Raw genomic sequence first — 27,589 nt, forward strand, 5'->3', positions numbered from 1 at the left:
CTCAAACAGAAAAGAACAACGCATATGAACTGCATGGTGTGGAAATCATCGCATGTTGAAGTTGCTTTTTAAACAAAACACTACATATCCCATTATGCAACGCTTTGTTTGTTAAATTCTAGACGGCAGATTTTATGAATGACGGTATCTCCTGTCCAATTCCCATTCGAGCTATTCTACTACCTTCCCAAATATGGTAAACAAATCTTCCAAAACCAATTAAATCACTAGGATCTTAACAGAGACGCCGCGTGTTACTGTAGCGCAGTCCCATAGCATCCCGTTTGTAATTTGCAGTATTAATTAAATGGTAAGCTTATGAAGACAACTTTTAATATAATAAAATAATTTAGGAATAAAAATCATGCTCGACTGTACCCATCTAAAAGACAATGTATGATATTAGTTTAGTTGTTAATGTATAATAATATGTTCATAATAAGCAATACGTTTATGTTAATATGAAACACTAAAAGGCGATATTGTCACATGCATCACCAATATTTATGTGGAGAATAAATTTAGCTTAATGTAACATAATGCAGTGGCGAAATATACATTCTCTATTGAAGCTTTTGATTTAAGCATTCACAAGTGTTTATTTTCTGTTCACTACAGCTGAAACAACGACGCAAATGGAGAATCCTTTTCTCTCTGAGAAACTCTCGCGAGACTATGTGATCCTCAGAGGGGAGTCTTTTCTAAGTCTTGTTAAAAAAAAAAAAAAAAATTACCAATTTTACATTATTTACTTGACGTCTACTATGAGTTGTGGTTTTACATTAATCAGTCTTTTTTTTTTTTTTTTTTTTCATAAAAGCTAAAACGTCGATCCAGAAGACGGTTAATTTTATCTTGAGAGATGGGACTGTATCAATTGCGGAGGACGCAAACGATATCCAGCTCACTGTCCAAAGAAACCTTCTGTTATCTACATATTCAGTCTTCAGCATTCACATCTAAAAATGGGTTCAATACTTAGACGGAGAATTGCTGCATACCCCCAAATCAGGTAAAATATTACTTTTGTAAAATTGTTGACAAATGTTGGCAAAGTATAATATAGTTTCAGTTTTCTTTCCTCGTTTACACTCTTGTACAGTTGCTCCTTCATGGTGTCTGTAACATTTTGCCCTCTTACAACATTTTAATTTTAAAAATTCCTGTAGCCAATTATTTCTTCAGTTTTCTACCGTTTTCTGTTGTCTACTGTTTACTACTAAATTTGCTTAAAACAGCTGTATGAGTCAGTTCCATCTAGTGATCAGTAATTTTAGATTATAATCTCCCTAATTTCATTATCGCAGGAAATTATTTCACCAGTAATTGTTTCATGGGCGGATAAAAGGTTGATACGCCCCATCCTGAGGGATACCTTTTTGGAGAAAATATGGATTTGAATTTCCTAGGCAACAGACCTGTGCAGGTGACTTTTACTGAAACAGCCTCAAAACTTTCCAGACCACTTTTCACACCTCACATCATCTTAACTAAAAAGGTAAATTAATAAATTGCCCCTGTTTTCCTCAGTCTCCCTATGTCACCCCTGCACCGCAGGAGCCAGTGAGGACGTTAAGGACATCAGGAAGGATTCTTTACGTCTTGTAGGGTAGTTTTGACATTATAGTTTGTTGTAAAGGGTTGTCTTAAAGGTTATTTCAAAGTAGTATTTGCACTTTAGAATATTCTTGTTAACGTCTTGTTTTTGACACTTTAAGAAAAAACTCTGGATCTAAATGCTGATTGTTCAATACAGTTCACCAAGCTTCTGTTTATAACACTGCATTGGGACCATAGAGACTAGCTATTTACCTTAGTTTACATGTCAAGGACATGTTCTTTTAGTGGACAGATGGTACTTACTGAATTTACTTTAAAATAATGATTTAATGAAAATGTAATGATCTTAATATTTTGTATTATATACCTGTATATTTATTATGCAGACACTCAGCCGTGTGTCATTCCTGACACTCTTGAGCCATGCGTGAATATATTTATAATATAGAACGGCCTTTAATACCTAATTGCTTAACACTATGCTGAAAAAAAAGAGAAATGGGTGGGATTTTGACAGTCAACTTCAACAGTCTGTTTTGTTTTCAAAACATCCTCTCAATTTTCCAGTTACAAGGATGATTCTGACAGCACACAAGAGATCCAAGAGTCCTTTACAGTGTTGAATTTTGCTTTTGATACTGATGCCAGAGTGTCAATTACACTATACTGCCAGGCCTTTGAGGAGTTTGCCAATGGAATGGCAATGGCAGAGTAGTCCATAGGGTAACTTTTCTGCAGTTAAATGATAATGCATGTTGCTAAATCAGTGTGTTTTCACCAATGCCTGTTGTTCACTTTGTGAATAAATGAATTTCTTACAGCATACCAGAAGATTAGAAGATAGAAACTTTGAAGTCTCAGTTGCTTTCAAGAATCACTTGTGATGTTTGAGTCCAAAGAATCATAACCACATAACAGCTCTCTTAGCAATTTAATTAACCATGGAGACAGTGGTGCAATTATTGCTTGGTCTTCGTGAATACAAACGATAAAGCTCTTTTGTGGATCATAACTTCAAGTTTCACTCTTTGTCTATATGTTTGTGAGAAATGATGAATTGAACATTACTATGCAATGATAGCTGCACATATGCTCAGACATGTTGGTGAAAACCACAAAAAAAATATTTTTTTAAAGATACAGCCCCAAGAACCCTTCAGTGGTTTCTGAGATGGTCCAATATATGAGAGGGATGAATCAACAATTTTCTCTGCCATCATTCAAGATTGATTTTGACAAATGGAAGCCTGAAGAGGTGTGATTTTTCTGTGATTACATTTCTGTAGAAGCTCAGACACTCATTTGTACGTGTGCCGGATCCTCAAGTTGTTGTGAGGACTTTGTAATACAATGTTGAGACAATTTTGTAGAGTATTGCACATAATGTGTTCATACAAAATGAAACATTTGAATAAAATGTTTATTTGGACAGATGTGTTTTCCCTTTGGTGGTCCAGGCAATAGTGGATGATGGAGATGCTTGGTGGAACATGATTATGACCATAAAATATCATAATTGGAATATTTATATATAACATTTCACACTGTTGTCTCACAAAAACATTTTGATGTCTGTTACAGATATCACAGGGCATGCACATGTTCTCTTGGCAGCCTTTGAAAGGGTGTGTATTTCTATTTCTTGAGAGTTCAGTTTTTATTATTTAATTTTTTAGAAAATGTCAATTTGACAAAGGTTGATGCCATTTTGTCATATGTTTTAAAGTGGTATTTTGAAAATAAAATTAGAAATTGATCAGTGTAATCATTTTTTAAAATGACCTGATACATCTACTGTAAGTGACCTAATAAATGTCATGTGGCATTTTCAGAGAAATTTAAAGGAATAGTTCACCCAAAAATGAAAATTCTCTCATTGTTTACTCACTTTTAAGCCATCCCAGATGTGTATGACTTTCTTTCATCTGCTGAACTCAAATGGTGATTTTTAGAAACATTTCTCAGCTCTGTAGGTCCATAATGTGTTAGTGTATGGTGCCAAAATTTTAAGCTCCAAAAATCAAGTAAACTTTAAAGTAATCCATAATACTCCAGCGAATCAATATCTTCATAAGCAATATAATAGGTGGGGTGGGAAACAGGTCAATTTCACATTCTCCATTTTGTGTTTTTGGTGATTCACATTCTTTTGCATATCGCTCCCTACTGGGCAGGGAGCAACATTTCTAGCAAAAAAAGACTTAAATATTGATCTGTTTCGCACCCACACCTATCATATCACTTCTGAAAATATGGATCAAAACACTTATGTCTTATGGATTACTTTTATGTACTTTTTGGGGAGTCACATTTTTGGCACCTATTCACTTGCATTGTATGGAACTGCAGAGCTGATATATTCTTCTAAAAATCATATTTTGTGTTTTGCAGAAGAAATAATCATACACATCTGGGATGACATGAGGGTGAGTAAATGATGAGACAATTTTCATTTTTGGATGAATTAACACTTTAAGATATGCAGTTCAAAGTTAAATCATTTGTACCATTGAGTCAGTCATTAACCAGACAGCAAAATGGTCTATTCGTTTATGGTCTATTATTTTACAGCAAATACTAATATTATCACCAACATAAGCATCAGTATTATCATTATTATTAATAGCACATAGTCAAATTAGTCTGTTCAGCTAACATGGTGACATTTGAGCAGGTGGACCGTGTCAGCTACCCGCTGCAGGAAATTTATGGTATTGAAATCAGAAACAATCAGGAGACAAAGGTAAATCATGTCACTGTGATCAAACAGCAGAAATTAGGACACACATGTTATGACATTGATTTCTGGAAATATTATATCCATCCTGCCATTTCTTGTCCCTGATTTCACCAAATTTTTCAGTCTGCAGAGGATGAGAACAGTGACAACATCAGCGAGTGTGTGGTCTGTTTATCAGACCTGCGTGACACACTCATTCTCCCTTGCAGGCACCTGTGTCTGTGCAATGCCTGTGCTGACACTCTGCGTTACCAGGCCAACAACTGTCCTATCTGCAGACTGTGTAAGTGCTCATTAATCAATGCCAGAGCTTCCTGTATTTCCCCCCCCCCATTATTATTTAGATTTGTTCTGCTGAGTAAGTTGATCATTTCAATTGGGTATGGAAATAAAGATAAATGGCTAAATGACTATTTTGTTTTTCATTGGTTATAGATTGATAAATCATTGTTCTTTTATTCCTCTTTTTTTAGTGATTGAATAGAAACTAAGGCCTATTAATGATGCTCTCATGCAGTGCAGATCATGTAACTGAAGAACAGTGCCACATGCTGGATATGTCATGCCATATTATGAATTTGCTAATTTAATGGTGTCAAAAATGTTTTTTTCTTTTTAAATGTAATTGACATCAGCTCATTAATATTTTAGCTTATCAAATTACAAATTATTGTTCATTCTGAGGACCAATCTGTCATAGAGGCACACTTATTTTTCTGCAGCAGTAAGACCAGCTGTGCAAATATTTACCCACTTTATGTTACCAAAATGAATCTGGCAACATTTAAATGCATCCATGTAAAGATGCAGTCCCTCCTGGAGCAAAGAACCACCACTGTATGATGCTGCCACCCACATGCTTCATGGTTGGGATGGTGTTCTTCAGCTTGCAAGTCTCACTCTTTTTCCTCCAAACATAATGATGGTCAATATGGCCAAACAGTTCCATTTTTGTTTCATCGGACCAGAGGAAATTTCTTCAAAATGTAAGATCTCAGTCCCCATGTGCACATGCAAAACAAAGTCTGGCTTTTTTTATGGCGGTTTTAGAGCAGTGGCTTCTTCCTTGCTGAGTAGCCTTTCAGGATATGTCGATATAAGACTCGTTTTACTGTGGATATAGATACTTGTCTACCTGTTTCTGCTAACATCTTCAAAAGATCCTTTGCACTTTTCACACCAAACTTCCTTCATCTCTAGGAGACAGAATGCGTCTCCTTCCTGAGTGTTGGCTATGTTGGCTGCTCGGTCCCATGCTGTTTATACTTGCATAATATTTTTTGTACAGATGAACGTGGTACCTTCAGGCATTTGGAATTGCAGGATGAACCAGACTTGTGGTGGTCCACAATTTCTTTTCTGAAGTCTTGGTTGATTTTGTTTGATTTTCCCATGATGTCAGATAAAGGCAGCATAAAAGTAATCCATACAACTCCAGTGTTTAAATCAGTCTTCTGAAAATGTATGATAGGTCTGGGTAAGAAACAGATCAATATTTAAGTCTGTTTTACTATAAAGTCTCCTCCCAGCCCAATAGGTGGCAGTATGCATGAAGAATGCGAATCGCCAAAAACAAAATAAGAAGACACTGTGAAACTCTGACCACTCAAGCCAATCAGTTAACAGCTTTCTTTCAACATAGTTTTCTAAAATTGGAGCCAGTGCAGCTGTGTAGTTTTATTACTGTTGTTTTCTAAAGGACCCGCATAGAAGGTCTAAATACGGTATATGACTTTATTTACATATCATTTCTTAGTCGAAAGAAAATTATTTACATGTTGTGTATTTGACTCGTGGCATAGATGAGCTGATTGTGTAAGGGGTTAGTTTGAATAGGCTTGTGGGTTTTACCTGGTTGTGAGTGATTGATGAAGAAATGCAAACTAGTGAACAATGTACACCGTTTTATCACTTCCCCAGCTGTAAAAATTACTCCTCCTCTTATTGTTTGTTTCCGACAGTCAACAGAGAGCATGTCTGCCAAACCTGGATTCCCAAATTCTGGTTAGCAAGCTCATTGTCCCAAACCACCATTCTGATTATAAATGAAAATATGTATTCAACAGATCAATCTGTATTCTGTAGCATGCTTCTAGTCATGGCCAGCAGTAATACATATAATTTGTCAAAACATGAATGAAGAGTTTGTATGAAAATGTTTATACATTTATAATATGCTGTGAATATCTGATCTACAGTACATCCTTATGGCCTGTTAGGTTTTGTTTGCAATGCTGCTGTATTGTGGCTTTATTGTTGGAGAAGAAACCATGTTAATCACCTCTCCGTGCTTGCAGGTTCAGAGAGCAGATTGTTGGGTGTGTCAGTGAGTGAAATCCTGCAGGACTGCCAGAGTGATTGCAGTAGCCTCAGCCAGACAGAATGCAACCCCTCAGCAGATCTGACTCTAACTGGTGAGCTGCTAACACACACTTAGTACCCTACCAACCTAACAGCCCCAGTAAGTCTCTGAGTCTGCCAAAAGTCATCTGTCCTATTATCAGTACAGTTCCTCATTGGGAAGAGTGTCTTATATGCCCTGATACATTTTTGTGGTGTTGACTTTGAGAAAATGCTAACCTAAAGAGCAAAGTTGGAGCAAGCAAATTGTTTTGCATGTTTGGCAGATCTAATGTTTTTCTCTGTAAACCGTCTCTGTTTTTGCTACTGCTTTCACAGTTACATTTCTACCCTTACTGCTTCTCTTTAAAGGCATTGTTTTCATTCTTTAAAAGCTTTTTTTTTTTTTTTTTTTTACTGTTTTCTCAATGTTTTTAACATGTCTTATTTCTTGTTAAAGTCTCACCAAAGTGTATTAATAAGATGTACTTAAAGCAATAGTTCACCTAAACATGTATATTCTTTCATCATTTAGTCACACTCATGCCACCAGGTATGTATGTCCTTTTTTCTTCTGCAGAACACAAACAAAGATTTTAAATATATATATATATCTCAGCTCTGTAGGTCCAGACAATGGAAGTGAATGGTGAGAAAAACTTTGAAATACTTTCTTTATGTAAGAAACAGACTAAAATAGAACTACTTTTTCACTATAAATCTTGACATCAGCTGTCTCCTTGGCGATCATTATTTCAAGCTTTGTTACTCTTTCTAGCGCCATCTAGCACTCAAGCTAGTGATAGGAAGTGTAAAAGTGTCAAAAAAATAAAGAGATATATTTGGTCTGTTCTCTCTCAAAATCAAATGTATCGTCTCAGAAGAAATAGATTAAACCACTGGAGTGTTATCGATTATTTTTATGCTGCCTTTTATGTGCTTTTTGGAGCTTCAAAGTTTTGGTCACCATTCACTTGCACTGACTGGACCAACAGAGCTGAGATATTCTTTTTAACATTTTTGTTTGTGTTGTTGAAATGATGAGAATTTTCATTTTTGGGAGACCTTTTCCTCTAAAAGGGGTGTAAATATTTTCTTAGACCATTTGATGTGATGCAATCTGAAATTTTTATCACAACTTGATTCAGTAATCATTTGTATGATTCTTAATTATTTTCGGAAATGCTTAAAAAATTTTACTGGAGGGATATTGACAAAAACAATACTTTGAGAAGTAGAAAAAAATAAGAAATGTAGTTTGGATAATATATGACCATGTAACGTCTAGGTTACATATGTAACCTCCGTTCCCCGATGGAGGGAACGAGATGTTGTGTCAGAGAAGCGACACTAGGGGTCTCTCTTGAGCGCCGATATTGACCTCTGAACTATGAAAAAAGGCCAATGAGAGTTGGCAACCAGTATTTGCATGTCCCGCCCCCGGACATACGGGTATTTAAGCGGCGCAAATACGGGAGTTCATTCAGGATTTTTCTGAGGAGCCGGAAATGGTCCGGCCACAACAGGGGCTCGGCTCAGCGACGTGGCAGGGGAGACACAACGTCCCGTTCCCTCCATCGGGGAACGGAGGTTACATACGTAACCTAGACGTTCCCCTTCTGTCGCTCTCTCCACGTTGTGTCAGAGAAGCGACACTAGGGGTCCACTTAAAAAGAGCCATGCGCTGAGCCGTATGCGTGATCTGCTGATACAGGAGCGAGCAGGTATTCCTACGTGCAGAATGACCAACTGTATCAGGCTGCACGTACCCTTCCCCAATGCCCCATTTAAGCCATCAGGATTCCTTATCGTTACCCTGGAGGGGGGAACAAGGTGATGGCCGCCAACATGGGAACGGGCCAGCCTGGCTGGGCCTCTTTCTCTCTATGTTTCTCGCATAGAGCAACTACGGCCGGGCCCTTACACGCATTGAGGGAAGGGGGTCTTAGCCCTTATTAGGGCAGAGAAGACCCTGCGGAGGCCACACCTACCCGGAGGGGAGGCAAATTTTGAGTGGCAAATACATCGCATGGCCTATACTTAGGTCTTATGTGGAAAAGTAGTCGCGGTGGTAGATCCAGCCTCGCAGAGGGGGAAGCATACAGCACGGCAACCGAGGCAGCTGTAACTGCCTAAGGGAAACACAGAGTCAACTCGTGAGGGGACAGAACCGTGGTTTTACACACAGGGGAGTCCGAACAGGAGGCCTTACCTGTGGGGCACCTATACCAGTACAGGGTAGCTTGCGGTACCTGCAGTGGTTTGGGTCGGCGAGTTCCTCCACGAGAACTGCGACCCACGAGGGCTAGGGAGGAGTCAACCAGTGTCCCAAACCTGGGATCTCCTGGGAATGAAGGCACACTGTTTCCCCTGGTTAGGGAAGGGCGTGGGTGCAAGCGATTCACCCGGTCAGATCGTGGGCGTGCCACCGAGTTCTACGGGCTCGGTACCTGAGAGAACATGGGACGATACTGACTCAACTCGGAGATTGTAGAATCTCGCAAAAGTGTTAGGTGTTGCCCAGCCCGCTGCTCTACAAATGTCTGCTAGGGCAGTGCCCCTAGCCATTGCCCACGAGGACGCAACACTCCTGGTGGAGTGGGCTCGGACTCGCAAAGGGGGGGGCACGGCCTGGGTGTGATAAGCCAGGGAAATGGCGTCGACAACCCAGTGGGCGAGTCTCTGCTTGGAGACAGCATTCCCTTTCTGCTGTCCCCCAAAGCAGACGAAGAGCTGCTCAGAGCGTCTGGTGCTCTGTGTGCGGTCCAGGTAAATACGTAAGGCACGTACTGGACACAGCAGTGAAAGGGCTGGGTCTGCCTCCTCCCGGGCAGCGCTTGCAGGTTCACCACCTGATCCCTGAAGGGTGTGGTAGGAACCTTGGGCACGTAGCCGGTCGCGGTCTTAGGATCACGAAAGTGTCCGCCGGACCGAACTCCAGGCAAGCGTCGCTAACAGAGAACGCATGCAGGTCCCCGACCCTCTTGATGGAAGCGAGCGCAATCAGCAGGGCGGTCTTGAGAGAGAGGGCCCTGAGTCCAACTGAGTCAAGCGGCTTGAAGGGGGGTCTCCGGAGTCCTATAAGGACGACCGAGAGATCCCAGGAGGGAAACAGGTTAGGCCGGGAGGGAGTCATCCTCCGGGCACCTTTTAGGAACCTGACGATTAAGTCGTGCGACGAAGGTCGTCAACTTGCCGTCTACCGTGTCGTGGTGGGCCGCGATAGCGGCAACATACACCTTGAGGGTGGAGGGGGACAGCCTCCTCTCCAGCCTCTCCTGAAGAAACATGAGCACTGACCTAACTGCACACTTCTGCGGGTCTTCGGCTCGGGAAGAACACCAGTCCACGAACAGACGCCACTTCAGGGCGTAAAGATGCCTGGTCGAAGGGGCTCTGGCTTGGTTAATAGTGTCTATGGCGGCCGAAGGTAGGCCGGCTAGATCCTCCGCGTCCCGTCCAGGAACCAGACGTGGAGATTCCAGAGGTCTGGATGCGGATGCCAGAGCATGCCCCGTCCCTGAGAAAGAAGGTCCTTCCTCAGGGAGTTCAGCCAGGGAGGGGCTGTCATGAGGAGCGTGAGATCCGAAAACCACATCCGGTTGGGCCAGTAGGGGGCCACCAGAGTGACTTGCTCCTTGTCCTCCCTGACCTTGCATAGCACCTGTGCAAGAAGGCTCACTGGGGGAAAGCGTACTTGCGCAGCCCCACGGGCCAGCTGTGCGCCAGAGCATCTGTCCCAAGGGGAGCCTCTGTGAGGGCATACCAGAGCGGACAGTGGGAGGTTTCCTGGGAGGCAAACAGGTCTACCTGGGCCTTGCCGAACCTGTCCCAAATCAGCTGGACCGATTGGGGGTGGAGCCTCCACTCTCCGCCGGGCAAGTTTTGTCTTGACAGCGCGTCCGCTATCACATTGAGGTTGCCGGGGATGTGAGTGGCGTGCAGTGACTCCAGTCGCTGCTGACTCCAAAGGAGGAGACGACGGGCGAGCTGTGACATGTGGAGGGAGCGTACTCTGCCTTGGCGGTTTATGTAGGCCACCACCGTGGTGCTGTCTGTCCTGACTAGGACGTGCTTGCCACGAATCAACAGAAGAAATTTCTTCAGGGCAAGAAAAACGGCCAGCAGCTCTAGGCAGTTGATGTGCCTGCGGCTGCGCGCCCGATGCACACGGCGCCCCAACCCAATTTGGAGGCGTCGGTTGTAACCAGAACGCGACGGGACACCTGCTGCAAGGGTACTCCTGCCCGTAGAAAGCAGAGGTCTGTCCAGGGTTTGAAGGTTTGGCGGCAGGCAGGGGTAACTTCCACGCCGTGCGTGCCGTGGCGCCATGCTCGTCTCAGGACTCGAGTCTGGAGCCAATGCTGAAGTGGTCTCATATGCATCAACCCCAGTGGCGCGGCCGCCGCGGAGGATGCCATATGCCCCAGGAGCCGTTGGAAACGTTTCAAGGGGACCACGGTGTCTGGTTCGAAAGAAGCGAGGCATTCCAGCACTGACTGAGCACGCTCGTTGGAGAGACGTGCTGTCATTGAGACTGAGTCTAACTCCAAACCGAGAAAAGAGATGCTCTGGACCGGGGTGAGCTTGCTCTTTTCCCAGTTGACCTGAAACTCTAAACGGCCGAGGTGCTCGAGCACCTGGTCTCTCTGTGTGCGCATAGTAATTCCTGTGAGGAGGCCAAAATGAGCCAATCGTCGAGGTAATTGAGTATGCGTATGCCCGCTCCTCGTAGCGGGGCAAGAGCCACCTCTGCGACCTTCGTGAAGACGCGAGGGGACAGAGACAGGCTGAAGGGGAGGACCTTGTACTGATACGCCTGGCCGTCGAACGCGAACCGTAGAAAGGGTCGATGTCGAGGGCGAATTGAGACGTGGAAGTACGCGTCCTTCAGGTCTACCGCTGCGAACCAATCTAGATGCCGGACACCAGATAAAATTTGTTTCTGGGTAAGCATTTTGAACGGGAGTTTGGACAAGGTCCGATTGAAAACTCGCAGGTCCAAGATCGGTCGTATGCCGCTGCCTTTCTTGGGTACAACGAAGTAAGGGCTGTAGAAACCCTTCTTCATTTCGGTCGGAGGGACAGGCTCTATCGCGTCCTTGATTAGAAGGGAGGCAATTTCCTTGTGCAGGGAGTGGGCATGTTCGCCGTGCACTGCGGAGGAACAAACGCCCACAAAGTGGGCGGAGACCTGGTAAACTGAATTGCGTAACCGAGTCGGATGGTCCGGTGCAGCCAGCGTGACGAGCTGGGCAGTGAAAGCTTCCATGCCTCTAAGCTCCGTGCTAGGGGCACCAAGGGGACGAGTATTTCGGACGTACCGGCGAGGGCCATGCAGCGGTGCTGGAACAGGTAACGCTGGCGTCGGGAGCGCTGTGGCGACCGAGGCTCTGGTGCTGAGAATAAACTCAAAGCACTTACCTTGTTCACGCGCACCCGGCAGGGGCGGGTTCGTGACTGAGGAGGAGGTCTGATGCTGGCGTCCTCTGGACTCGTCTGAACCGGCTGGCCGAGGAACAGTCGTGGGGCTGAGGGCGGGAGCACCGCATCCTGGGCGCCGAGACTGTTGAGGCCTGAAAGCACAGTGCCGTGAGAGCGGCATTTGCGAGCCATGTGACCCAGAGGTAAAGGAAATAGCTCTTTTATTGAGAGGGGGTCGCGGCAAATGAAAAAACAAAAGAACCTCTGGGCTAACTTCTTGTCCTCTGGGTCCGCTGTCTCAGGGACAGCTTGGGAGCCTTCCGGGTCCTCGAAGGGGTCCGTGAGGCAGGGGCGTACGCTTCCTGCGGTTTGCTTTCGACGCCGGGGCTGAGAGCTGGGCCCAGGTTGGGGCGGAGCAGAAGGTCTTCTGGCCGCGGGAAGATGCCCTCGGCGAGCAGGTGGGGCCAGGGCCGTGGCGGCAAGCTTGCGGCGCGGCATGATGTGCGAAATGGCCTCTGTCTGCTTCTTCACCAGGGAGAACTGCTGGGCAAAGTCCTCAACGGTGTCGCCGAAGAGGCCGAACTGGGAGACAGGGGCGTTGAGGAAGCGAGTCTTGTCAGCTTCACGCATCTCAACCAAGTCCAGCCATTGCTGACGTTCCTGGACAACCAGAGTGGCCATCGCCTGCCCGAGTGCCTGCGCTGTGACCTTCGTCGCTCTCAGGGCGAGGTCGGTCGCTGAGCGCAGTTCCTGCAGCGTGTCGGGATCAGGGCAGGCGCGAAGTGCCTTGGATTGGTGGACCTGCAGGATCAGGGCAGGCGCGAAGTGCCTTGGCTTGGTGGACCTGCAGGAGAGCCATGGCATGCAGGGCGGAAGCGGCGCATCCGGTAGCGCTGTAGGCCTTCGCGGTGAGTGAGGATGTTGCTCTACAGGACCGGGAAGGGAGTACAGGGCGGCCCGCCAGGTGGTAGTGCTTCGGGACATAAGTGGAGCGCAACAGCTCTATCCACCTGGGGATCTCCGTGTACTGCGTGGCGCTCCGCCCGTCGAGGGTGGCGAGGCGGATGAGCAGGTGGCGGTGCGGCGAGTGGAGAGGGTGCTCTCCACGAAGGCGTCAGCTCATCATGCACCTCCGGGAAGAAAGGAACCGGGGCGAGGCTGTGAGCAGCCCAGCGCCCAGAACCAATCGTCCAGCCGTGATGGCTGTGGGGAGGATGGAGTGTTCCAATCCAGACCCACGCTGTTGGCTTCCGGAAAGCATATCGGACATCTGTGCGTCGGCCTCCTCCTGGGCGTGCAAGCCCGAAGCGGCAGCCCAGAGGAGCCCTCAGCATCAGAACCCACGCCCTCCGATGTCGTGCGAACTCATCTGCTTCCATCGCCAAGAGGGTAGGCAGACTGGCTGTGGCGAGTCGCCGCCACCTCGGCGGGGCCGGGAGTCAACGAGCGTGCGGGCGCGGGTGGTCGAGGCGTACCGGCGAGCTGCACCGCTGCCATCCCGAATCGCCTCCATCGCCAGCCGCATCGGCCTCAATCCCGTGGGAAGAAGGAGGCGATGCGGGGCGGCTGGAGTAGCTTACGGTTGTAAGCAAGCCGCGACCATAGCGTTGTCATGGTCATGTTCTCGCAATGAGAACATGAACCATCCTAAACGCAGCCTCAGTGTGATCGCTGCCCAGACACCGCGACACAACGCATGTGGCCGTCGAGGCGGAGAGTACTCTACGCATCCAGGAACAACACAGGGCGGAAAGTCATCTTTATAAAGACAGCGTCCTTAAAAGGGCGTTCAACGCCGCTGTGTTTTTGCTCTTTTAGAGGAAATTACTCTTTTAAATAAAATCACTCTTTTATGAATGAAAGAACTCGTGAGAGATCTTTCTTATCTGCAACTGTCGATGCGCTCAGGGGCAGGAAGTGCATAACCGTGCAAACAGGAGAAAGCCGTTGTTGTGCGCCGTAGAATCCAACAGCATGCAGCAGAGGATAGCAGGAACTTCGGTGTGTAAAGCGCAGCAGTCTGCAAACACGACCGTCGGCTCGAAGAAATTTTCTGAATGAACTCCCGTATTTGCGCGCTTAAATACCCGTATGTCGAGGCGGGACATGCAAATACTGGTTGCCAACTCTCATTGGCCTTTTTTCATAGTTCAGAGGTGAATATCGGCGCTCAAGAGAGACCCTAGTGTTGCTTCTCTGACACAACGTGGAGAGAGCGACAGAAGGGGAACTCATTTCCAGGTATTATTATAGCAATAATAATAAAATAAAATAAAAATCCGCAATCAATGCTTTGAATCTTCATTATCAGATTGACGTATCCCCTAGTACCAAGAAATGTAGAAAAGAAGATCTCTCAAGCTGTGTGTCTAATTCTGTTCAGTCTTACCCTCCCTCTCTGTTGCTTTAAATTTTGCTTTGTTCTTAACCCACATAATAAGTCATGGTCCACTGCTGTAGAGGAATGTTGATTCTGGTTGGTCACCTGTGTCATGAAATGGTCACTCTTTTTCACATTGGTACTCATTTTCTATCTTTCTACAATTTGGTTTGTTAGTCACAAAAATAGTCAACTTATTCATGTTACGTGCAACACAATTAGATGCACTTTTGTATATTTGTTCAGGGTAAAATTTGGATCTCTGCTGTCTGCAGGTGATTATTTCTCACACCACCTGTCCTTACCCTTCCTCAGGGTCATCGGAGTCCATTGAAAGCCTGAAGAGTCAGAGCACAAGCAGCTCCAGTCAGCCCCTGCTCTGCCTCCCCAGCACCTTCCACATGGATGATGAGCGTCTCATTCCATAATAGGCCCTCTGCTGTGCCGATTTCATCATCCCAAGACGCTCTCACTATCCCATACAAATCAAACTATTCCAATCCCATCACATGTTGTTCCATGAATATTATCTTGTCTCAATCAAGATTATAAGCATCATAATCAAAATCTTATGCTTAAGCATCTGAAACATCTCTCTTGAAGTAGATATTTGTAAACGAAACACTACACAGAAGTTTAACTGACTAGCTTTAAAAATACATTAATAACAGTGTTTGTACAAGTTACAAGAAGTTCTTGAATTTGGCCTTTTCAAATTTAAGTCCTGGAAAACCCTTGAAAATAGCCAGAGGTGCTTAAAAAGTTATTGATTTATAGAAAATCTTAAAATACGTTGCTTAAATCATTTAATAAATTAAACGTATTTATTTATTTTTTCGAAAAACAGGACGAAACACCACTAAACGACTGCAGAAATAGACGGCGCTGTAACTTGTCACCTGTTACTTTTGGCAGCGCTGTTCAGAATTGGCCAATCGCAATCAAATGTTGCTGGAGGATTTAAAAATATATATTTTATAGATATTGCTGTTGCAAATTTAACAAGTATGATTCCTTGCAACCATCAGTTTTAATTAAAATTTACTCTCCAGTGTGAAAAAATTATACAAGATGTAAAACATTTTGAATGATTTGAATGCATATCAATGGAGGAACCAGTTATGTGAGATGACTAGTGCCCCCTTCTGTAAAGAAAGCTTTGTGTTTCACAAAATTGTTTTTATTTCTGACAACATTTGGGTCAATATCAAAATATGTTGAAAAAGTCATGTCACTTTACTTTTTTGGTCATGAAAATGCTTTCAAATAGCGAAAAAAAAAAAAAAAATGTTTTGTATAATTTTATAACCTTACCTTTAATTATATGAAATGGCTTGACTCTGTTCAGCAAATGTTTTAGAAAATATATTTAAAATGTTTATTGCCTGAAAAAAAAAATCCTTGTCTCCATCATCTGGTACAGCACTTCTATGACATGTAAAAGTATTTATTTTGTACTTATTTTAATAAAAGCATGCAATGCCGAACATGTGTGCAAAAAAGCAAAACAATTTTTTTTTTTAATAATTTAAATAATTTAAAAAGAATGTTTGATTTCATGGCATTGGTGTTATCAATCTTAAAACCTTTTTTTTATGTTTAAAAAAAAAACAATTAGTACAAAAATTGTGGAAAATAACAAAGTTCAGAGGCTACTTAAATATGCATATAGTGATTTTTTCCAGTCTGTTAAAACGTTACTCACATTTGAACTAATATTTTCACACAAAACTATTTGGTGATGTACCCCATTGAATCCTCAAAATGTGGTGTAACCCATTTAACCCATGTTAGTGTTAACTTGCTTTGTTCGTGAAACAAAATTAAATAATATAAGAAAGAACAACAGCCAAGTTGTCCTTTATGAATAAAAGTGTATGTCAACATGTTACAAAATATTTACCCTCAGCGTTTATAGACAAAAACTGAAGTAAATGGAAATTTCGGTCAGATCCTCCACATAAATCCACATAAATCTGATGTTTGACTTTAGAAAACATGGAACACAGCACATGAGTCATATAGACTAATGTTTACGGATTATTCACTTGTTAGAAAGTGAAGTGCGTTTTAAGGGAGCACACTACAAATGCAAATCAATTTCATAATTAATGAATCAAGAATTGTTACTGTGAGAATGTGTAGATAAAGATGCTCATTGTTGCTCATAAGTGGTGTTTTATAAAAATAAATGAACTGTATGGTTAAAGTATTTTTATTAATGACATCTCAAGCATAGTCCTTGAAAACAAATAAAAATGTGCTTGAAAAGTACTTGTATGTAACTTTGAAGCATCTGTACGAACCCTGTAGACAAGAAAGACAAGATGTTTATAAGACTTAAAGACTTTTACCTTCACTACAGCTCAAGTGATTACTTGGATGCCCAGGGTTCATCTTTTAGAAGTTTGCAGCTTCATGGTGGTTCAAGACTATGTACTTAATGCATTTTATTGTTTTGTATAATCAGCAAATGAACACTAAGTGCATCAGATAATCAGATTGTTATCCGATACGGACACATAGTATAATAATATACTTATCCAGCTGAATTAATCATATATGTCTGTATCGTATATATTTGTTTTGTTTCTTACAGTAATGTGTGGCTGTCCCTTGCTCCTCCCTTTGAAACATACAAAATGGGAAGTGGCACTTCTGAAAGCTTTAAAAAACGTTAAATGAAGGGGATTTGCATAATTTAAAGTGCCATACAGTTGAAGTCAGAGGTTTACATCCACTTAGCCAAATACATTCAAACTAAGTTTTTCACAAGTCCTCACATTTAATCGTAGAAAAAAGGTCTTAGGTCAGTTAGGGTCACTACATTATTTTGAATGTAAAATGTCAGGATAGTATTTGAGAGAATTATTTATTTCAGCTTTTAATACTTTCATCACATTCCCAGTGGGTCAGAAGTTTACGTACTTTGTTAGTATTTGGTAGCATTGCCTTTAAACTGTTTAACTTGTGTCAAACGTTTTATGTAGCCTTCCACATGTTTCTCACAATAAGTTGCTGGAATTTTGGCCCATTCCTCCAGACAGAACTGGTGTAACTGAGTCAGGTTTGTCGGCCTTCTTGCTCGCAAATGCTTTTTTAGTTCTGCCCACAAATTCTCTAGCGGATTGAGGTCAGGTCTTTGTGATGGCCACTCCAATACCTTGACTTTGTTGTCCTTTAGTCATTTTGCCACAACTTTGGAGGTATTCTTGGGGTCATTTTCCATTTGGAAGACCCTTTTGTGACCAAGCTTTAACTTCCTGGCTGATGTCTTGAGATGTTGCTTCAATATGTCCACATAATTTTCCTTCCTCATGATGCCATCTATTTTGTGAAGTAAACCAGTCCCTCCTGCAGCAAAGCACCCCCACAGCAGATGCTGCCACCCCCATGCTTCACTTTTGGGACGGAGTTCTTCTGCTTGCAAGTCTCACCCTTTTTCCTCCAAACATAATTATCGCATTATTGCAAATCGTTACATTTTTGTTTCATCAGACCAGAATATTTCTTCAAAAAGATCTTTGTTCCCATGTGCACTTGCAAATTGTAGTCTGGATTTTTATGGCAGTTTTGGAGCAGTGGCTTCTTCCTTGCTGAGCAGCCTTTCAGGTTATGTTGATCTAGGACTCGTTTTACTGTGGATATAGATACTTGTCTACCTGTTTCCTCCAGCATCTTCACAAGGTCCTTTGCTGTTGTTCTGAGCTTGATTTGCACTTTTTGCACCAAACTACGTTCATCTCTTGGAGACACAATGCATCTACTTCCTGAGTGGTATAATGGCTGCATAGTCCCATAGTGTTTAAACTTGCTTAATATTGTAGTACAGATGAATGTTGTAACTTCAGGCAATTGTAAATTGCTCCCAAGGATGAACCAGACTTGTGGAGGTCCACAATTTTTTCCGAGGTCTTGGCTAATTTCTTTTGATTTTCAAATGATGTCAAGCAAAGAGGCACCGAGATTGAAAGTAGGCCTTAAAATACATCTAAAATACAGGTACAACTCCAATCGACTCCAATTAGCCTATCAGAAGCTAATTGTCTAATTTTCATTAATTTTCAAAGCTGCTTAAAGACAGTTTGGAATTGTGATGTAGTCAATTGAAAGTGAATCAATCTGTCTGTAAACAATTGTTAATTACTCATGTCATGCACAAAGTAAATGTCCTAAACGACTTGCCAAAAATATAGTTTGCTAATATGAAATCTGTGATGTGGTTAAAAAATTTGTTTTAATGACTTCAACCTAAGTGTATGTAAACTTATGAATTCAACTGTATCTGATGCTTTTTATTAAACTCACTGCTGCTTATCTATGTCAAGCACCTTTAAAAGTAATGTATATTTGTATGTAGTTACATGGTTTTAACAAAGTGTTGTGCACAAAAATGGGTCACTGTGTTTATTTCTCATAGGGCATGATCAATAATCAATTGCCCCCCTTCAAAAAATATATAAAAACAGCACAACTAATGTACTTTACTTATAAATTTCATATTCACTGAAACACACTTAGTAAATAAATGCACATGAAATTAGGACAGAACTGAAACTTGTTAAGCTTTATTGACAACACGTATGGCATAATGTTGATTATCACAACAAAAAAAATTCAACTCCTCCCTCATTTTCTAAAAAAAAAAAAAAAAAAAGCAAAAATCGCATGGAGATTACATGCAATGACAACAAGCTCAGTCCGATGATGCTTGAAACACCACCCAAGACCATGATGTACCCTCCACCTCCAAATCGATCCCGCTCCATAGTACAGGCCTCTGTGTAACACTCATTCCTCGACGATATACCCGAGTCCGACCATCACCCCTGGTGAGACAAAACCATGACTCATCAGTGAAGAGCACTTTTGCCAGTCCTGTCTGGTCCAGCAAAGGTGGGTTTGTGCCCATGTGTGACGTTGTTGCTGGTGATGTATGGTAAGAGCCTGCCTTACAACAGGCCTACAAGCCCTCAGTCCAACATATCTCAGCCTATTGCAGACAGTCTAAGCACTGATGGAGGAATTGTGTGTATCTGGTCTTACTCGGGCAGTTACTGTTGCCATCCTGTACCTGTCCCGCAGGTGTGAAATTCAGATGTACCGATCCTGTGCAAGTGTTGTTACACGTGGTCTGCAACTGCGAAGACGATCAGCTGTTCTTCCTGTCTCCCTGTAGCGCATCTGGTAGTGCACGTCTTAGGCATCTGACAGTACAGACATTGCAATTAAAAAAAAAATACAAATAATAATAATAAAAAAAAAAAAACAATATATATATATATATATATATATATATATATATATATATATACAGGGCCGGCCCAAGCCTTTATGGGGCCCTAAGCAGAATTTGATTTGGGGGCCCCTCGGTGCCGCCAATATGATTGAATATTGTCAATGCTTGATTATTCACACACTATAAATCTATCACACCCCTTATCAATTTTATTAGTTGTAGCTGTGTCACTTACAACATACCAATGTCTGCCTGGCATGATTTTACCCTTCTATGGTTTTAATTGTAACAGTAGCACACCTATATTTACCCAATCTTGTTGATCCTCTGTTACCAGTTTTGTGGACTTCCTAGAGAACAATTTGCAGCAGAAGCTGTAGACTGCATCATTTATTTTTGAATAAGTGAGCCAGCTCCACTTACATTATTTCCCCATTAATTTATTTTCTGTTGGTGTAGTGGTAGTGGAAGCTTCGGCCATCAGGTTTTTCAGGGAATGTGAAGTTTTCCTTTATAGGCAGTGGCCCTCTGCTTACCAGATCAGTCCTTTCTGAGTCGGACAGGATAGATGACAACTCAGCTGGGTCAACTGGAGGAGCTGCTGATCCATGGTGTAGGCTGGAAGTTGCTAAGGGGTTAGATGTGACATCGATCCCAATGACCACAGAAGTAAAAGGACCTATAAGGAAATTACATGAATAATTATAATTAGAAATATTAATCTCAGGATATTCTACAGTAAACTGAGCAAATACAAAGGCTGCTGTGCTATTAACTTGCCACATCCGCTGAGGTTGAAACAGACATGGAAGGAACAGTAGGATCAGTGGATGCATGTGCTGGGAAGTGCTCCTCGTCTGCAGAGGATGGACCTGATGAAAGATGAAAATAATAATAATAAAAGCTAGCCATGTTAGATGTCATATTAGAAGGTAATGCAAATGTCAAAAAAAAAAAAAAAAAAGGCATGGTTTATCCATATAAATATATTGATCTGGGATTGTTGAAAAATCATTATCAGCTGTAGCACTGGCACTTGGGGCAGGTGGTGTTGGTTGTGCCCCACCTCCAAAATATTTCAACAGTGCTCCTAGGGAAGTTTCATAAGAGTACATATTTGACAGAACAGAATGTTATTTTCTCAACACAAACTATTATACACAGCAGCAAGTCATCTCTTAATCTATAACAGCTAACTGAGGCATAATGATATTGGGATATGATAGCAAAGACCCCAAAATGGTAGACTAATGTAAATAATGTTAAGTTGTTATCAGTACCAAGTTTATGGAACAGAAGCTTATTTTTATTACAAAAAATATATACCCAGGAAAGATATTTTTACATAGAAGACAAAAACTTTAATCTAAAACTAGCTAAGTAATATGTTGTACTATAATATATTAAGATGTCAAGGCTATTTATGGATGTTTAATCAAACCTTCCTAAAAAGGAAGATATGCTACATAGGCCATGTTAACTAACTAGCCAGCTAATGTTAGCTCGTAACATAGCCTAGCTACTTAACATACCTTTATCTTGCTGTTTTTCTCTTCCTCTGTTTTCTTCTTTTTCCTTTTCTCTGCACCAGAGGGATATGTCCTTTTTTATGACATTGCTGTTTTGCTGTCTGAATGTGCTTGCATCCAGCAGCCCGTTAACTTAATATTGCATTTTTGTATAATTACCATTGTCCATTGACATTGTATATCACAAAACAAAACCAAAATCAAGCTGTCATTTCATGTGCTCTTGGGGGCCCCCTGGTGGCCACGGGGGTCCTAAGCAGCCGCTTAGTTCGCTTATGCCTTGGGCAGGCTCTGTATAACCTATGTATTAAGTGTAGAGACCATTTTTTGCCAAACGGTGGCAGTATATCCTGTGTTTTAAAAATACACTCACTCAAATTCTGTCAATCCCGAAACTGCATTAATGCTGTATTTTTCCCTAATTATTTTGCCCAGATTTAAGGCTCAACATTTTGCAAACCTGCTGGAAAATCTGTTATATGTATAACACCGTGGTTGAACATACACGCGCGCGCGCGTGTGTGTGTGTGTGTGTGTGTGTGTGTGTGTGTGTGTGTATCTGCTGTCATTATGTGAGGAGAGGGAAGAGGTCTTTTCAGGCGGGACGAGGGGCGCGCTTCTTTTATTATGCTTCCGTTTTCACTTGAGCGCCTTTCGTGGACTCTTGGCGCGTGCATACTTCATTACAAACGATCTTTTCAGTGATTTAGTACAGGCATGTATCAAACCTAAGAACGTTGTAAATCAATTTTAAAAACTGATAAGAATTACTTTTAAAACATAAAACACGGAATCAAGTAGTAATAAGAGTATCGCTTAAGGGGTTTATTGCATCAAATAAAAAAATCAATTCAATAAACTTTAAAATATTTGAAACACACAATGAAAACAAACTGTATATTAAACATTTTTATAATAATAATAATCATCATAATCCTAATAATAATGTCTCATTTCGCGCGGATAAAATGTGAGGTTGAAGACAGACACTCCTCGCGCAGGGACAATGACACGTTAAACCAGAGTAGGTATAGCAGAGACGGGTCACTTGTATTTAAATGAATGGGAGAAATTGGAACGCTCAACCACAATGCTCTGAGTGCCCACCGGTCGTCGGATGTGTACAGCAAATCCCACCTTAGACAGTTAAAGAGCCAATAACCTTTAGATACAGACATCACACTTCAGTCAATTCGAGAACGCGCATGCGTATTAGCTATACAATCCGCAAAAATAAAATTGCATTTTTAGCATAATATGAGGCAAAGAATCCCAATAAATGATACCAGCATTGTCATATTTTTTGGCTGATTTTAAATATGTTCTTTGACCGTAATCTTGACCAGCCATTTTTTTTATTTTGGTGTTCTTCCATTTAAGTAGATAGAAGCTGCACTGCCATGACTGGAATTAGCCTCCCAAGAGCGTTCCAAAGATGGCCGATAGTGGCTTGACTTGCTAGATAGACTTTGGTTCAACTCTGCGGCTCTGAGCCAATCAGAGAGCGTCAACATTTAAAGGGCTATTAAGAAACAGCCAAAACTGTAGAGCGCAAAACCTTCTTCTCATTTCACTCACTCGCTTATATTTCTTACTACGCCAGACTGGATACAGTAAAGGTGGCTCTGCATTACTTTCTTTGTATAAGACAAGGAGTGTAATGATACTTTACCGCAGTATTGTTTTTGTGGATGCGCTCGTTTATCGTCTGCACTTGTTGCGCTGAGACGAACAGCAGAATCTAACGGACTGAGAGATATTGAATGATCTGCGCACCACTACGGGTCAACAGCTCGAGCTCTGCGGTGTATTTACATGTCGGAGGTATGCATTTACATTGGGGAATTTAATCAAATGATCATACACACGTATTGCGCAAGAATGAGAATAAATTATACACTTGTAAATATATTTTCCTCCACCTTTGCGGTGACGTTCTTTTATTATCCGTTTATTTTTAAAGTTTTAAATAATGTGTTTATTTTTTTACAGATCTCTCACCTGAACGAAACTAAATAAAAGGGTGATACATAGGCTACTGTGCGTCGCTTCCAAAATGCCAGTGTTAATGAGTCCCGAGATGGCTGATAAATTCAAAGAGAAATGGATGATGCTTCACTCGGAGGATCAGGACGATGTCGGCGGCTCTGCTCACTTTGACGACAGTCTCACCAGTCTGCACTGGCTGCAAAACTTCTCCATTCTGAGTGCCAACCCGGAGAGGACACCCAGCTCCGGCTGCCACCCGCAACACCTCTTCTTCAACAAAAACCAGTTAGGGGGCACCGACTCACCCTCCAGCCCACCTGCCGGAGACACAGCCGCAACGGGGATGCCACAAACACCTGGGAATCCCACCGCGTCCTGCAGCAATTTGGCGAACTCATATGGGCACCAACAAGCAAGCTATGTAACGGCGCAAATTAATCCTTCAGAGGAGATAGACTATAAAACAAACCGCTATGTGAAGCCCCCTTATTCATATGCCACTCTGATCTGTATGGCAATGCAAGCTAGCAACAAAACCAAAATCACCCTATCCGCCATATACAGCTGGATCACGGGGAATTTCTGCTACTACAGATACGCAGAGCCAAGTTGGCAGGTAACATCACTGATCCTTTCTGTGAATCACTCAAGTGTCTTTTCTCTATGAAGTAGTATTTAGATCACGTTTATACCACATCCAGGTCTTAATGGATACAACAACAGGTGCACTGACCGAGTAGGCTACAGGTGGATAGGAAACCTGAAGCATAGGATGCCATTAACATTATGGGTGTGTTGGTGTCTCAACACGGGACCCACACAACCAAAACACAGAGCCACAATGTAAATAAATATGGCAACCGCACTTCAGTCATTTTGATGCCTGTATATTTTACGGTGCATTACCGTTTATTAAATGATATAAACTTAACACTTTAACCTTCTGAAAATGTTAAAATCTGCTTTTCACTTTATAAGGTATTTGTTACTACTGTAGTACTCACAGAAGGCACATGATGACATGTGGAGTCACGTGGAGTGGTGGTGGCGTAGTGGCTAAAGCACAGGGCTGTTAATCAGATGGTCGCTGGTTCTAACCCCATGGCCACCACCATTGTGTCCTTGAGCAAGGCACTTAACTCCAGGCTGTTCCGGGGGGATTGTCCCTGTAATAAGTGCACTGTAAGTCGCTTTGGATAAAAGCGTCTGCCAAATGCATAAATGTAAATGTAAATGTAAATGACATGAAGTTCATCAGACTTTTCCAAGAGCAATGAACAATAAACATGTAGAGACAGTGCACAGTGTCACTCACACAAACTCTAAACACCATCAGGGTAACACATATGAGATTTCACTAATGCAGTAAACATGAACTAAACTACAACAAATATAAAACAAAACACCCCAATGTACGTAACTGATATTCAAAATAATAATGAAATATGATGGTAACGCAGGGAATTCTGGGAACGTAGATTTTATATATATATATATATATATATATATATATATATATTATTTTATTTTTTTTGCATAATTTTAACAATAATTTACCATAAAAAGTACATGTACTCTCTTGTTAAACATAATATACATTTTACCGTTAATTTTACGGTAAAATCATACTTATTACATTGTACTGTAAAATTACACGTATTGTCTTTTTAAATATATCATAATTTTTACTGTCTTTTTTAAGGTAACTTTTAATTACCAATTAAAATTGTTTTACTGTTGCATTTTTACAGTTTTTTACTGTTAAAATTACAGACATTTTTTACAGTGAAGACCTGTGCACACATCTGAGATGTGTTAATATACTTAGTGTTAAAATACCCTATGCAGGGTGATTGGTGATGGAAGCTGAGACCATTACACCCTAGAACACTAGGTATTCTGAGGCCTCACTCCTTAATGAGGGATCCCTAAGGGAACTATGATCATATGAAACTAGGAGAGCTGCATTACTCGAGAGCCTTATATTCACCACATTTCTCCTCCTGTACACACAATATTCCCCTCCCCCATTTGGCACTGAACTAATGAAATAGGACACCTCTACCTGCTGCACAAAGGGATTAATCGGAGCATATATGTGTGTTGTATACTTCTGCCACTAGAAGTTCATTTTACTGATACATATAACCATAATGTTGGTTCCACATTGAAAGAAATATTCTGAGATCAATACAAGCCAAGCTCAATCAGCATTTGTGGCATAATGTTTGAATAGTCCCTCTGTTTCGTTAAAAAAAGCACAATTTTGAGTTCCAGTGAGGCACTTACAGTACAATGGAAGTGAATGGGGCCAATGTTTGGAGGGTTTAAAGTCAGAAATGTGAAGCTTATTATTTTAGAAGTGAACTTACATAAATTTTCCTGTTAAAACTCATGTATTATTTGAGCTGCAAAGTTGTTTAAATTGTCGGTATTATGTCGTATTTGTAAAATTGGGTATAACTACTTGCACAGAAAAGGTTAGTAAGCGATTTTATCACACTAAAATCATGTTAACACTCATATTGTTTAAGTCTTGTGGCTATACTTTTGAAACAGTGAGTATTTTAACAATTACAGACTGGCCCCATTAATTTCCATTTTAAGCTCCTTTTTTTAAAGAAAAGATGAGTTGAAATAAAAGTTTTGTGGTAATCAACATGCCATAAATGCTGTTGACTGAGCTTAGCGTTCATTTAAATGAACTTTTATATCTTATTGAACCAGGAATATTCCTTCAAATGACTTTTTTTTATTGTTTTAATTATTGTGTTTTGTTCATGTTTTATGCCAATTCTTCAAATTCTTCTTTGTAGGTTTAAATGTTAAAAAACCTGCCCTCACTCAAGCATTCTTAACTTTTAATTAACAACAGATTTTTCCTCCTTCTCTTGCAGAATTCAATTCGCCACAACTTGTCACTGAACAAGTGCTTCATGAAGGTGCCCAGGCAGAAAGACGAGCCAGGAAAGGGTGGCTTTTGGCAAATCGACCCCCAGTACGCTGACATGTTCGTTAATGGCGTTTTCAAACGACGTCGAATGCCTGCCACAAACTTCAATACCCAGAGACAGAGCAAAATATTATCTTCTCCTAGCTCTTCTTATGGCTCTCAGTGCAACCAAACTGGCCAACAAATGGGAATGGGCCACTTCCAAGGAGCTATCCCAGGAAACAAACGCAAGCAGGTCTTCCCCAAACGAGGCAGCAAGCTGGCCAGAGTCTCCAAGTCCCCTCTGTTAACCACTGAGATCAAAACATCAGATGTACTGAGAGGAGACTTTGACCTTGCCTCTGTTTTTGATGATGTACTTAGTGGGAATGACAGCACGTTTGAGGATTTGGATATCAACACAGCGCTGAGCTCGCTGGGATGTGAGTTGGAGGTGTCCACACAGAACCAGCACGGGCCTGGCTACAGCAATGAGGATGAGCAGGCTTGTGCTTACCTCGAGGCGCATGGCATGATGGGAAGCAGCATGGAGGATTTTCACCAACAGCATCACCAGCCGGTACAAGCCCATCCACAATATTATGAAGGAATGACTCTGTTCTCAGATCAGATTCAGTTGTATCAGCAGCACCCCTGGGATATTAAAGAGGAAGTCCAAGCCATTCCACTTTCCCTGGATCATGGCTATGGCCTCTGTGAGGGATTTTTCTCTGAGATGCAACTGTGGGAGAGAGCAGAGTCGTATCTGTGAACACACCATTGTCTTTGCTGGTCTAAAAACCTATTGACTTTTGTTTTGCTACATTAGCATAATGAACTATTGAAGTTGAAAAGTTCTATGTAATTATTCTTTGTACTTCAAATTTTGTATGAACCTATACCGGTTCATTTTAAATTGCCCTTGTTCTTTGAATTCTTCATTCTTTGTTGGGAAATTTTCTTGTGGGACAAATCTAGTTATCTAGGATAGTGACATTTTGTTCCTGTATTGATTCATTAATCTAATATATTCAGTTTAGTTGACTTGATATTTTTGGTAATGTCATGCTTTCTGAGTCTAACAAAAAAAATTAAATAAATCAGATATTTGAAGGAAAAGAGATGCATCAAGCCAAAGTGCTTTACAAAATCATTTTCACTGAAAAACAAACCCGCACAAGCACTTTGAAACATTAGCTCAGTTTGTTGCCTGGTGATTTAGTCTAATAATTTATTTTCTCTCTTTTTTGATGATATTATATGAGAGTAAAAAGTCTCCCTCTTTAAGATTTCTTTTATATTTCTAAATGCAAATGCTGTAGTCTCGGATTTATGATGAATTGTGGGTGGCAATGTCACAAGGCAATGACTGTTCTAGAAGTGTACTTGTATCGATTCTTTGAGAAATGGACTCAAACATGCAACATGAAACAAAATATATTCTGTACTTGAATAA

General features: G+C 41.7%; 1 protein-coding gene and 1 long non-coding RNA gene across 4 annotated transcripts; both read left to right on the forward strand.

Moving 5' to 3' along the window:
- Positions 1-813: 813 nt before the first annotated feature.
- LOC127633132 (uncharacterized) lies at positions 814-3,186 on the forward strand. The gene is made up of 4 exons (XR_007969177.1): positions 814-1,012; positions 1,308-1,426; positions 1,531-2,815; positions 3,142-3,186. It is a non-coding gene; the product is annotated as an uncharacterized LOC127633132 (long non-coding RNA).
- A 1,371-nt stretch (positions 3,187-4,557) lies between these two features.
- LOC127633131 (forkhead box protein J1-B-like) lies at positions 4,558-27,589 on the forward strand. Of its 3 annotated transcripts, XM_052112016.1 has the most exons (5): positions 4,558-4,583; positions 6,262-6,304; positions 6,598-6,714; positions 23,205-23,817; positions 26,099-27,589. In XM_052112016.1, the coding sequence occupies exons 4-5, from the start codon at positions 23,269-23,271 to the stop codon at positions 26,903-26,905; spliced, it is 1,356 nt and encodes a 451-aa protein (XP_051967976.1). In that variant the 5' UTR covers positions 4,558-4,583; positions 6,262-6,304; positions 6,598-6,714; positions 23,205-23,268; the 3' UTR covers positions 26,906-27,589. The 3 variants fall into 3 exon arrangements, with proteins under 3 accessions (XP_051967976.1, XP_051967977.1, XP_051967975.1); XM_052112017.1 differs by lacking the exon at positions 6,262-6,304 and having other exon boundaries at positions 4,564-4,583; XM_052112015.1 differs by lacking the exons at positions 4,558-4,583; positions 6,262-6,304; positions 6,598-6,714 and adding an exon at positions 22,798-23,036.

This window comes from Xyrauchen texanus, chromosome 40 (genome assembly GCF_025860055.1).
Source record: "Xyrauchen texanus isolate HMW12.3.18 chromosome 40, RBS_HiC_50CHRs, whole genome shotgun sequence".
NCBI lineage: Eukaryota > Metazoa > Chordata > Actinopteri > Cypriniformes > Catostomidae > Xyrauchen > Xyrauchen texanus.